General features: G+C 39.1%; 1 protein-coding gene across 1 annotated transcript in view; it reads right to left on the bottom strand.

Annotated features, from left to right (window-relative positions):
• ST8SIA6 (ST8 alpha-N-acetyl-neuraminide alpha-2,8-sialyltransferase 6) overlaps positions 1-14,048 on the bottom strand; it is a 159,718-nt gene that overhangs the window by 52,155 nt on the left and 93,515 nt on the right. The window contains exon 3 of the mRNA XM_070382134.1: positions 10,534-10,623. Coding sequence (XP_070238235.1) covers positions 10,534-10,623 — 90 coding nt within the window. The remainder of the gene's footprint in view (positions 1-10,533; positions 10,624-14,048) is intronic.

The raw sequence follows: 14,048 nt of genomic DNA, 5'->3' as shown, positions 1-14,048 counted from the left end.
CTTCATACATAAAGCAAGAAGGCAAGGAGAGAGATTTCAGAGAAACCAAACCTGCCAACACTGCAATCTTGGACTTTAAGGCTCTAGAACTATAGAGAAAATAAATTTTTGTTGTTTAAGCCATCTTGCTGTTGTTGCTTAGTCACTAAGTACTGTAGCTCACCAGGCTCCTCTGTCCATGGGATTTCCCAGGCAAGAATATCTGAGTAGGTTGCCATTTCCCTTTCCAGGGGATCTTCCTGACCTGGGGATCAAACCTGCATCTCCTGCATTGGCAGGTTCTTTACCACTGAACCACCAGGGAAGCTCTTTAAGCCATCTGCCTGCATACATGCTAAGTTGCTTCAGTCATGACCAAATTTTTGTGACCGTATGGACCTGTAGCCTGTCAGGCCCCTCTGTCCATGGGGTTCTCCAGGCAAGAATACTGGAGTGGGTCTCCTCCAGGGGATCTTTCTGACCCAGGGATCAAACCTGCGTCTCTCATGTCTTCTGCACTGGCAGGCTAGTTCTTTACCACTAGTGCCACCTTAAGGGAAAGCCCTTAAGCCATCTAGTCCATGGTAATTTGTTATGGCAGCCCTGCCAAACTATATATCAAGTAATACATAAATTAATAGCATGTTGAAGTATCTCATGTACTTAGTACTGTGAGGAAAGATAAAACAGAAAAAGAAGGAAAGTATGTGAAATAGGACTGCAATATAAGTGGGGTGGTCAGGGAAGACCTCCCTGGGAGATAGGAGTTGGACAGAGATTTGGCGAAGAGTGATGATTAAGTAAACAATGCACGTATGAGGGTATGGGAATGGGAAGAACATTCTAGACAAAGGGAAGGACAAATGCAAAAGTCAGAGGTAGAAGCAGGCAGGGTATGTTCAAGAAACATCAAGATGGTCAGATTTGCTGGAAATCACACATGAGTCACTCAGGAAGGTGGAAGGTCACAGGAAATCTGACGGTAGATGATTTGGTATTCAAAGCGTGGACCTCAAACTAGCACTACTGGCATCAAACAGTAAGAATATCAGAAATGCAGAATCTCAGGCCCTGTCTTAGACTTATGGAATCAGACTCTGTAATAAATAAAATCCTCAAATGATTTGTAGACACGTTAAAGTTTTTAACAGCTTCATTGAAGTATAATTCACATACCATACAATGCACCTATTTGAAGTGTAGAAGCCAGGGGGTTTTAGAATATTCACAGATATGTGCAACCATCACTATAGTCAATTCTGGAACATTTTTGTCACCTCAGAAAGAAGTCTTATATGCTTCAGCTATTACCTCCTGCATCCCATAAATTCTGACATACTGTGTGTTTATTTTCATTCATCTCTAATTATTTTCAATTTCCCTTTCTATTGCTTCTTGGACCCACTGCACAGTTAGGAATATGTTGTTTAATTTCTATATATTTGTGAGTTTCTCAATTTTTTTCCTTAAATATTCATTTAAAATTTCATTAAAATGTGGCCATTGTATTATTTTTATTCTTTAAATTTATGGAGGTTTGTTCTATAATCTAGCATATGATTTATCCTGGACAATGTTTTGTGTGCATTTGAAAAGAATGTATATTCTGTTGGTGGGTACTACATAGATGTCTGTTAAGTCTGGCTGGTTTATACTGCTATGCAGTTCTACCATTTTCTTATTGACCTTCTGTCTGGTATTGTATCCACTACTGAAACAGATTATTTAGGTCTCTAATTATTGTTGTTATTTCTTCCTTTATTTGTCAGTTTTTGCTTTGTGTACTTTGGTGCTCTTTTATTAAATGCATATGTGTTTATAATTATTATAACTTTCTCCTGGATTGACCCTTTTATGATGATAAAATCTTCTTTATTTCTACTAACACCTTTTGTTTTAAAGGTTTATTTCTTCTAATATCAATATATCCACTCCAGTTTTATTTTTTTTAATATTTTTTATGTGAACCATTTTTAAAGTCTTTATTGAATTGTTTTTGTTTTATGTTTTGATTTTTTGGCACTGAACCATGTGGGATCTTAGCGCTTCAACAAGGGATTGAACCTCTATCCCCTGCATTAGAAGGCAAAGTCTTAACTACTGGACCTCCAGGGAAGACTCATTCCCGCTTCCTTGTGGTTACTGTTCGCACATGATGTATTTCTCTATGCTTTTACTTTCAATCTATTTGTATATTTGAATCCAAAATGTGTCTTCTATAGGTAGCATATAATTTGATCATGCTTTTTAATCCAGTCTGACAATATCTGCCTTTTGATTACATGATTTATTCTGGTCATATTTAATGTTACTACTAATACAGTAAGATTTACCTCTGCCAATTTACTTTTATTTTTTAATTTTTTAAAATTTAAATTAATTTATTTATTTTAATTGGAGGCTAATTACTTTACAATATTGTGGTGGTTTTTGTCATACATTGGCATGACATCTTTAATAATTTAAACTATATTTTTAGTGGTTGCTCTAGGCATTACGATATATACCTTATCAGAATCAGCTTTCAATTTGTACTAGTTTAACTGTATTGATATATAGAAATAATACTCACATAGCTCTCTTCCCTTTTTCTTCTTTGTGTTGAATTTTTGTTATACAATATTACATTATTAATGTTATAAATCAACTATACATTATTATGTTTGTTACTTTACATTTGTAGTCATTTCCTTAGCCTGATACAACTTTGCTTCTACCACCCTCTTTGTGCTTTTTATTGGCAAATATATTACATGTATATTTGAGAAGTGCTCCCAGGACTTTGCAGGCTGCTGTAAGAATTTTGTCTTCTATGTTGAGTGAAACGGGAAGACATTAGAACAGAAAAGTGACCTGATCTAATTTACATTTTAAAAGGTTCCAACTGTCTACTTCATTGAGAATATTCTCCAAGACAGAAGGAATAAAAGCTAGAAGAATTAGAGATGTTTGTCAGTATTGAAATAAAGATGGCTTCGACCAGGGTGGAAGTGATAAAGTGAGTAAGAAATTATCCACTTCCGGGTATGATTTCAAGGTCGCCAGTAAGATTTAATGATAGATAGATAGATAAAAATAAAAGAGTCAAGAATAACCCCAAGCATTTAGGTCTGAGCACTGGAAGAACAGACTTGTCATTAACTGAACGGGGAACAGTGTTGAAGTATAAAATTCAGGGAGCAATCCAGGAGATCCTTTGAGATGTAAAAGGTTTGAGATTCCTTATGAGTATCGCAGGGAAGAGTTGACTGGGTAGAGGTAATATGAATCTGGAAAGAAGTCCAAATATAAATTTGGGAGTCATCAGTAGGTAGATGGCAGTTAAAATTCATGAGGTTAAATGAAGTCCTACAGGTCTGAGAAGGAAGATAAATGAGGCTGGAAGACTGAGTTCTGGGACACTCCAGGGTCAAAAGTGAGGGGAAATGACAAGAAATCTACAGAGAATGAGAAGGAGAAGACAAAGTATTGTAAATATATGACTTTCTTTTTTTGTTTTGTTTTTTTGTTTCTTGTGTTTTTGTTTTTTGTTTTCTGTTTTTTTTTTTTTGCCACACAGAATAGCATGTGGGATCTTAGTTCCCTGACCAGGGATTGAACCTGCTCCCCGTACAATGGAAGCATAGTGTCTTAACCACTGGACCACCAGGGAAGTCCTTGACTTTCTTAATGTACTGTGAGCTGCTAAAGAGTAGAAATAATTTCTTTATCGCTGTGTCCCTTAGGCAAGAGTTAAACTGTTTGCAACCATGCATATTTTGAAAAACCTCCCAGGGAGTCTGATATATACCTTCCAGGTTGAGAACAATTGTCTCTGTGCCTGTTGTAGTGCTGGGCACAGAGAAGCCGCTGTGTGTTTCTGAAATTGAAATTTAATATATAATTAGAACATAAAACACCCAAATGTTTCAGATATTAGTTTTGAAATATGACAATAATTAGCCATCTGCCATGACCTTACCAAGAGAAGTCACACTGTTCCCCAAGTTACAGTTAGGGTAATTGTGCAAGATAAACCTTACCTGCATATATTTACATTACAGATGCTTAAGTAGAATAAGTAACAAAATGTGAGCAAAGTAAGTATATACTTAGTATTTTGGATAAAGATTGCTTTTAAGTAGCTTTGCAGTATAAAGTCAAATGCCTTTCTCTTCGTGTATTTTTGACTTGTAATTCTGTTTTCATTAAGAATGGAGCCATACAGTAGCAAGAACAGAACAGTCAGAATTTTATCCAAGCCCTGGATCTGCCACTTCTAACCATCTCATGTTTGCAAGCCATTTTAAAACCCTCTGAGTTCATCACTTACACTTGTGGAATTAAAATAATGAAACTTACTCTGAAGAACTACTACAAAGACTATACATATACTTACATTTCCTTGCATACAGTAGATCCACAAAAATAGCTGTTATTACCACTACTGAAAATTCAGTTTTGTTTCCACTGCACACATGTTCAGTAGCTCAATTGTGTCTGACTCTTTGTGATCCCACGGACTATAGTCTGCCAGGCTCCTCTGTCCATGTAATTTTCCAGGCAAGAATACTGAGTGGGTTGCTATTTCCTACTCCAGGGGACCTTCCCGACCCAGGGATCGAACCTCTGTCTCTTGCATCTCCTGCAATGCCATTTGGGTTCTTACCAGCTGAGCCTTGGGGAAAGCCCCTGTTTCCACTGACAAACACTTAAAATAATACACTATTTCAATCTTCAGTATGGTAACAGATGATACTAAGCAATTCTTGCCACATATCAACTAAGGGATTCCAATTAGAATTATGTTGGTTATTTTCCAACATCAACAACCACACACAAATGTCACTATAAAAATTGTCATAATGATAAAAATATAATAGCATAAAGGATTATGAATTGAGTGGCCAGTTAGTTATCCATGGTTATATTATAAATTACTCCAAAACTTAGTGGCTTAGTTTTACAACAATAAACTATTTTTGTATAGGTCAGGAATTCATGAGTAGCTTAGTTGGATAATTCTGCGCTAGTAGCTCATTAGACTGTAAAGTCAAGATGTAGGTTGAGGTTGAAGTATCTACTTCCAGGGAGGCTCATTGACATGGCTGACAAAATGGTCCTGGCTGTTGGCGGAAGACCTCAGGTATGTGGACCTCTCAATGTCCCCATGACACGGTAGCTGGCTTCCCCCAGAGCAAGCAACCTAAGAGAAGGTAAGGCAGAATTATCAAACACTCTATGACCTGACCTTGAAATCACACCTCGTTATTCCTGTGATATTGTATTGGTTACACAGGGCAGTCCCCTTCAGTGAGGCAGGGGAAAATCATGTAAACACCAGGAAGGAAAAACTAGTGGGCACCATCTTGGAAGTTTGGCTACCAGAAATAGTAGATAAACAATACCTTTAATAATACTTGTTTTATCTGAAAATGGTGAACAAATGCAATAGATTTGCTTTCTTTCTCCATCTACTTCTGAAATTGGAAATAATCATTTCCAATTATTTCTTAATGACCTTAAATAAGTGTGATTATTTTTATTGTTGCTGTTTTCCTATTAAAGGTTTCCTTCAAATGACTTGCTATTTGAGCAAGTACTAGGAATCCTTCTGATGTGAATACATAATCAAGATTGTAGTATAATGCAGAAGTCAGTGTTTCAATTTTTCTCTGAGGGAAAATTCAGTTTTATTTCCACTGACAAACACTTAATACACTATTCCAATTATCAGCATGGTAACAAATGATACTAAGCAACTCCTGCCAAGTATTAACTAAGGAATTCAGATTAGAATTATGCTGGTTAACTTCCAGCATCAACAACCACACACAAAATATTTTATTTTCCTCTTTCCCATTAACTGATTGCCTGACTCTGAAAGTCATAATCCTATTTTTATCTTTAAACTGAGGGAATTTTATTGCTTAGAAAAATAAAAGTTATATATAAAAAGATATATGGATCAAAAGAATTTAAGAGACTATTCATTCCCTCAAGTTCTTAAATTGTATGATTGGTTATTTCTTATGTTCTCTTTGAGGTACAGAATGATGGCTAAACCACCTTGACAGATTTTGCACACACAAAAAAGAAGTTTTCAGAGACTTCTATTACAGCCTTGTTATCAGTTCATCCATTCAACTTAAAATTTTGTATCAGCAAACAGAGCCACTGCTTTGGTTACCAACAGATATGCCCCATGATATTAAGAACACAACATGTTGGTATGAATGGCTGTTTTGTGTTAATGTCTCCTTTATGACAAGGAAAGGAAGGAGGGATAGATTCCTGAGCCCTCAAAAACTGACCAGAAAAGGCAAATTAAAGGGTCAGAGGTGAAAAGACACAAAAATGTGGATATCTCTTGAAGAGGCAATGAAAGCACCATAGATTTAAAGCTGAGTGGACAAGCCATATATCACTCCATGCCAAGAAAATCTTGTCTATGACCACACACCATTTTTCCTGACAGACAACTTAAAATTTATCAATACTTGCATTGTTAGCAGGCTGTCAAGTGATATGTTCAGAGTCATGTTTTTTGAAGCCTGATCTACCATAATTTATACTTCTTCTTTTCAAGCTGCAATTCAGGTCATGCTGTGCTCCCCAAGATAATAAACAGGAAGAACACTTAGGGCCAGACTTCAATTCACTTTGCCTTTCACCTTGCAAACAGAGCCTTCAAACAAACATCTTTATGACACCCCATTAAGATGATCCTTTCAGAAAATTCTAGTGTTCTGGGTAATTTTAAATGGTACAGCATGAAACAGCTCATCAGACATACACACTTACCTAGCAGTTACGGTTCAAGCCACACCTAGCTGATGCAAGCCTTTGTTCCAACCTTGATTCTGAGAATTTGAATTTTACCAAGAAAAGCTATTTGAAGGCAAGAGGCTTTTTCATGCCCTCATGACTGCACAGGAAGATGTAGGGCAATGGCTTACATTCTGTAAGATCTCTAAATCTCTCCTTTCACCAAGAGCACTATTCAAGCGTTCAGAGGATGTAAGATATTGTTTAAGCAAAATGTTTCCTTTCATCTTTAAGGAAGACCTGAGGGATCTGTTGTCAATACAATAATAAGAACAGCTGAGCTATTTAATATTTAATGCATATGGTGCAGAAATACCTGGTTGACGTCACTGACTGGTGCTCTCTTTCCAAATCATGTAGCTGTTGTTTTACGGCATCCCAGCTGGGCACTACAACCCTCATGCCCATCATGAGACAACTGCACTCACATTCTATTGGCCGATCCCAATCACATGACCCCAAACATTTAGGTAGGCTGGTTCCAGCCAGTGGGATATGACGGGAAGTTATGCATGTCCCCTCCAAGCTGTGTGTACCTTCTCTATAGCACCCTCTGCTTCTGCAGCAACCCTCAGATCACCTGTTGAAGATGTCTGCATCATAGGATGGAAGGATCCAGAATCCCTGAGTCAGTAGTCAGAGAAGAGTTGCTCAGTCAAGAAAGAAGGTCTATACTGAACATTGTATGAGAGAGAACACAAGACTGTGATATGATACTCTGTTTGGGGAGATTCTGTTAGAGCAGTTCATCTACCCCGACCAGATGGGAGAAACTGAACAAATATAGATGTAACCTTTTTTTGGGTTCCACGATCATCTGGGAAAATAGAAGAGGAACACAGGAATAAAATGGTACAGTTGACAGAGGCAGCAAAACCCAACAGGGGGAGGAATGAGATCATTTCCTGGGTCAGCCCCTCTGAAGTATTTGCTCTTAAAAAATCAGCTCATTGGTCTGAAATGATGTGGACTAAGATAGACAACTTGAATATCCACACAATTATCATTTTTAAAAAAGTAAGCAGAAAAGATCACAAATAATCTTTGCCATACTGAAAAATGCAAGTGATAAGATGCAGTGATAAGATGGCTAGGCAGCATTTTAGTATGGTATAATATTTCATCCAGGAGACACCTGGTAAAAAGGATTGAGATGGAGAAACCGAGAGAAACATTCAAGGAGAAAGGATGAGGCAGGAAAAAACAGAAAACTTCAGATTCAAAGAGAAAGAGCCAGAGAAGTTAAAAATAGTTTTTAAAAAGGAATTGAAGTTTATGGACAGAGTAAGAGAAGGTGAAGAAAAATCCTTTGAAGACCTAAGAAGTATATTTATTCATTTATTAATTTAATTCCACAAACATTTGCTGAGTAACTACTATGTGCTGAGTCCTGTGATAGGCACCACAGACAGAACCACGAACTCACAGTCCTGGAGCTCATAGCCTTACACAGAAAATAAAGAATCCCGATGGTTTTCCCAATGCCAACCATTAGCTTACTTTCACTCAAAAATGTAGTCAACCAATTCATGTTGATGTATGGCAAAACCACCACAATATTGTAAAGTAATTATCTTCCAATTAAAATTAATTAATTAATTTTAAAAGACCAGTGGGAGAAAGAGCACTGCTTCCTCCCACTCTAACACCATCTTCCTAAATTCTATTTTAGTATCTGAAAGGGGAAAACTGGCTGAAGAAAGAGGAAATTCTAAGTCTTTAACAGACCATGACAAAAACAGAGCTAAATCATTATTTCTAAGAAAATGTAATTGCTTTTTATTACCACACACTGAATAGCTTTCCCAATTGTCCCCTGTACCTCTGTATCAGCACTGGTCGCAGAATGTACAATTCCTGACAATAGACAATACTATTGAACAAATTAGTCTCCTATGATCAAAATAACACTTTCATAACAATGGTCAGGTCCTGCCTACTTTCTCTAGACTTTTGCCAAACAGAATGCTAGTGCAGGCTAATTATATGAGCTGGCTGAAAATTGCGCAGATCATGGAAAGGTATCTCCCTAAACAACAACTGAGAAAAAGTCTTAACATCAAATCCAAAACAATAGGAAAAAAGTGAGAGAGCAAACTATCCCCAGGCAATCTCATCAGCACACTGCAGTTAACCATATTTGTTGACACTCATAAAAGAGTTGCAAAATTCTTTGCAGTGGGGTCTTCCCTGGTGGTCCAGTGTTTAAGACTCTGCCTTCTAATGCAGGAAGCATGGGTTCCAGCCCTGGTCAGGGAACTAAAGTCTCATATGCTGTAGGGTGTGGCCCCCAATTTTTTTTTTTTTAATTCTCTGCGTTGAAAACAAGTCACCTTCCATGATTAAAGAACATTCTGCCATGTTGACGCACGTGCTTTGCTCCAAAGTACAGCAATGGCTCATTGTTACATTGAGCACTTTTGTCACTTTGGGGAACAAAAATATTGAATAGTTCATCAGACAGAGAGTTGAAGACAGTCCACTGTAACTTTTACACACTGATTCCCACATCAGGCAATGAATACAGACAGTTTGTCACAGGGAATGGGGGAGTAAGGACCAATTTTTCCAAGTTCTACTATTCATAAGGTGTGGCACCACAGATCTGATGCATGGAGGGTGGTGTAAGAGGTTTGGAATTTGAGTCCCTCAAGAAAAGTTTGAGGAAAAGCCCAACAAACAAGGAAAACAATGGCTCCAACATGGTCAAAACGGATGTCCAGCACCATCTACAATGCATGAGCTATTACATCCACCTCAAAATTCATTGTACTTATTGTGCAAGAAAAAAGGCATTTGCATGGGACTTCCCTGCTCTTCTCTTGTGGTTCAGATGGTAAAGCATCTGCCTACAATGTGGGAGACCTGGGATCGATCCCTGGGATGGGAAGATCCACTGGAGAAGGAAATGGCAAACCACTCCAGAACTCTTGCCTAGAAAACCCCATGGACAGAGGAGCCTGGTAGGCTACAGTCCATGAGGTCGTAGAGAGTCAGACACGACTGAGCAACTTCACTTTCCCTGCTGGTCCAGTGGCTAGCAGGGAAGCCTCGCTTCCAATGCAGGGCACACCTGGGTTAGATCCTGTATGCCACAACTAACACCCAGCATAACCAAATAAATAAATGAATGAATAAAAATAAGTATTAAAAAAATTAAGAAAAGAAGCATTTACAAGTATTAGTTCTGACCAATCTATCATAAGCAAGGGTCCTGGCAAAAACAGTGGCCGGCTCAAACTGAGTCATATGAGAAAAGCTTCAAGAAGGCACTTTTCCCAAAGGCCTGGGCTGGATGCAGAAAAATTCAAGCATGATATCAGGGGACTATGAAGAGCTTGGGCCTTCCCAGGTGGCTCAGTGGTTAAGGATCTCCCTACCAATGTATGAGACATGGGCTAGATCCCTGATCCAGGAAGATCCCACATGCCATGGAGCAACTAAGCCTGTATGCCACAACTACTGAGCCTGTGCTCTAGAGCCTGTGCTCTAGAGCCTGGGAACCACAGCTACTGAAGCCCACATGCCCTGAAGCCTGTGCTCCACAATCAGAGAAGCCACCTCAATGAGAAGCCCGAATACCACAGCTAGAGAAAAGCCCTCGCAGCAACGAAGACCCAGCACAGCCAAAAATTACTTAATTAAAAAATTTTCAAGAGGCTAATTCTTTAAAAAGATGCTGTGAAACATTTTTTTACACAAAATACTTATTTTAAAATCAAATTAAATGCGAAGAGTAGAACTTACTTTCCTGTTCTGTTAGATAAAGTCTCCAAGCCCGCTTGCAGATTTTGGCAGCGCTCCATCAGGTGGAGGGACTTCTCATTCAGATATGTGCTGTTTTGGGAAAGAGATTAAAAAAAAAAAAAAAAAAAAGATTGATTTAAAAGAAGAGTTTATGAGATACAGTTAACAAAAATCAGATTTATTGGTAAAGTGTACCCAAATGAAGTCTAATTTTCATCCCATTATTGGATTTCTCCATGGAAAAGGAAATTGATATTTTCACCTCTGACGATGGGTCTAAATTTTTTAATACACTGACATGATAAAGTCAAATAGGAACTCTCCACAGAAGACTGTATTTTCAAGTTTTCATATTTTGAGGTTAGTATATAACTGAACAAGTTATTGAATAGTTTTAATCATTGTGTGTGTAAACAGACTTTATTTTTAAAAAGATGTTGTCTCTGGTAGGAAGCATGCAGACACAAGATCAATAATTCTCTCTCAAAAGAAGGCAAGATAAATCTGGCCTTTAATTATTACAGTAGCTGTGATATAAGGGCCTGTTGTTATTATTGTATGAGCTTGGAAAAACTGGAGCCGGAGACAAACCAAATCAAAAAAGCAAGTTAAGGAAACAGGTTATAGAGCTGGGCTGCCTAATAAGCCCTGCGGACACACGTGTGCTACTAGTTAGCCGACTCAGGCCTCAGTTTCTGCATCTCTAGTTCTTACCTTACAGTGTTATTTTCATGATATATACATGATAGAGGAAACAATGAAAAGCAACTGGGGTCTTCCCTGGTGGTTCAGTGGCTAAGACTCAGGCTTCCAATGCAGGGGGGTGGGTTCCAATCCTGGTCAGGGAACTGGATCCCATATGTCTCAACTCTTAATAAGATGTTCAGTCGTATTTCATTCTTCGCAACTGCATGGGCTCCTCTGTCCATGGGATTCTCCAGGCAAGAATACTGGAGTGGGTTGCCATTCCCTTCTCCAGGGGATCCTCAAATCTAGGGATCGAACCTGGGTCTTTTGCACTGCAGGCAGATTCTTTACCATCTGAGCCACCAGAAAAGCCCTATTAATAAGACCCAGTGAAGCCAAATAAATAAATAATTTTTTAAAAAGGAAAGAAAAGCACTTCTTACTATACCTACCATAGTAAGAGTTCAAAAAATATCAACCATCACTCTCCCTATATGTCAAAAATAGGCACACGACTCCAATTTCTTGTTAATGCATCTATTTAATCATCCTGAAGATATTTGCTGAGGATCTAATGAGTTAGGAAACAGCCACAGGAGGCTTAGGATATGGAGTTGGAAAACACAGAACACAGACCCTTTTCCTAGAAGAGCTTCCTGTCTGGTTAAGGAGAATAACGTGTATCAAACAAAACCACACGAATGAATAGAAAATTCTGGTCTGTGGACAGAACCCTGAAAACAGCAGTGGATGCCATGGAGAAGTGTAACCAGAGCTGTCTGCATCGTGTGGGGGCCTCTGAGAAAGTGTCATTTGGGTGGAGATCCCCAGGGTAATCCAAGGGTGCTACTTTGCTGGGAACATTCCAGATAGAAGGGAAAGCACGTGCAAAGGCTGCAGAATGCTTGAGGAACTGAAAGGAGGCAAGTGAAGCTCAAGACTGAAAGGTTTAAGGGTGTTTGGAGCAGGAAGCAGGGCCCATGACACACAGGCCTGGTGAACCCTAAGATTAGAAGGAACCCTAATAACATGGACAGCAAGACAAGGTTAGGGGGCAGGGGAAAGATGGATATGTGTAGCCTCATGTAAGGTTTTAAGAAGTTGACTCAGAGATGAAACAAGAGGAGGCAGGACCACAGAAAAGATGAAAGTGAGGAGGCTTCTGTGGGGCTCTAGGAGAGAGATGATAGCCCCTGTAGCCCCTGGCTTTGCCAGACAGGATGGAAGAGATTATGATGTGACTACAGAGGTTGCCCACTGGCAGGTGCTTTCCATCACAAACGTCTGTTTCTTTCTTTTGTTTGTTTTGTTTGCACATACTAATATTTATTTAACCTTTACCATGTATTTTTTTAAATGGGGATAATTGCTTTACGATGTTGTCTTAGTTTCTGCTACACAACAACGTGAATCAGCTCTATGTATACATATATCCCCTCCCTCTTGAGCCTCCCACAGGCCCCATCCCACCCCTCTAGGTCATCAAAGAGCACCAAGCTGAGCTCCTTGTGCTACACAGCAGCTTCCCACTAGCTATCTATTTTACACGTGATAGTGTATATATGTTAATGCTACTCTCAATTTGTCCCACCCTGTCCTTCCCCTGCTATGTACACAAGTCCATTCTCTTCATCTCCATCTCTATTCCTGCCCTGCAAATCGGTTCATCAGTACTATTTTTCTAGATTCCATATATATGCATTAATATATGATATTTGTTTTTCTCTTGCTGATGTTTCTTGCTCATGAAATGGCCACTAGACACTGGGTGGCTTTCTAGGGCAGCAGTGCTCCACGTGATCTAGAAATACCACATACTCCACTCTCAGGGCACTTTCAACAACCTGCCTCCAAAACTGTTGTGGCAGAAGGAGAAAGCGCTGGACGGTCTTACTCTTTATCTGAATGCTTCAGCCTGGCCAGAACTAGCTGTCTGCCCGACCTGATTTCACAGCAGTTTTCAGAAAGGGCAACCATCCTCCATGCCTGGAAGAAGAGATCATCAGGGTGCAGGAGTGGACCAGAAGCCCACAGCCACCATCCACGGGCGAGAAGAGAAGCTGACAGGTTTGAGATCTATTCTGGACATAAAACTGACAGGACTTCATAATAAATTGGATATGGGAGGTGAGGGAGTATGCGGTATCAAGCTAAAGATATAAACAAGAGAGAGTCATAATTAATCTTCAGAAATTTTGTCTAAAAAGACAGTATACAAGCATCTTATGGGCTCACAAAACTCCTCTTTATCTTGATAAGGTTTTCTTCCCACTTCCTTCCTCTTTCTGTCTACATGCCTCACCTTCTGTACTTTCTGAATGTATTATCATACTTTCCAAAGATTTGTTTATTTCTAACTTGCTGTGTATTTCATTCAGGCAGCACCATTAATGAAGTGAATTACTGAGCCAGCAGTGCTTTGAATTACGATGGCTTTGCAAGACTGAATCATGAAACAGAGAAGCAGGCATCATTACGGTTGAGTGTCATAGAACTTCCCTTAAATCAGTGAGTATCTTTGTTAATAAAAAATCCAAACAGCTTTGCCCAACTGAAATCACAGAAGGCCCATGGAAAGCAAATAAGGGTATCTGGGTTGAAGTGGAGATGCAAGAGTAAAGTTAGAGTTGGGGACCTTAGGTGTCAGCCAGCAGGGCCAGCCTTGAATCTGGGTTCCACCTTGGCCTTTGAAATCCAAGAGTTTCCTTGTTCAAATCTTTACTCAGTAGTTTGTAGGGATGCTACAGATTGACTGTTTGTGTCTCCCTCAAAATTCATATGTTGAAATCCCAGCCCCAAGGTGATGACATTAGGAGGTGGAGCTTTGG

The sequence above is a fragment of the Bos mutus genome, chromosome 13 (assembly GCF_027580195.1).
Source record: "Bos mutus isolate GX-2022 chromosome 13, NWIPB_WYAK_1.1, whole genome shotgun sequence".
NCBI lineage: Eukaryota > Metazoa > Chordata > Mammalia > Artiodactyla > Bovidae > Bos > Bos mutus.
The sequence above is the reverse complement of the archived record's forward strand: the minus strand, read 5'-3'. Positions and strand labels throughout refer to the sequence as shown.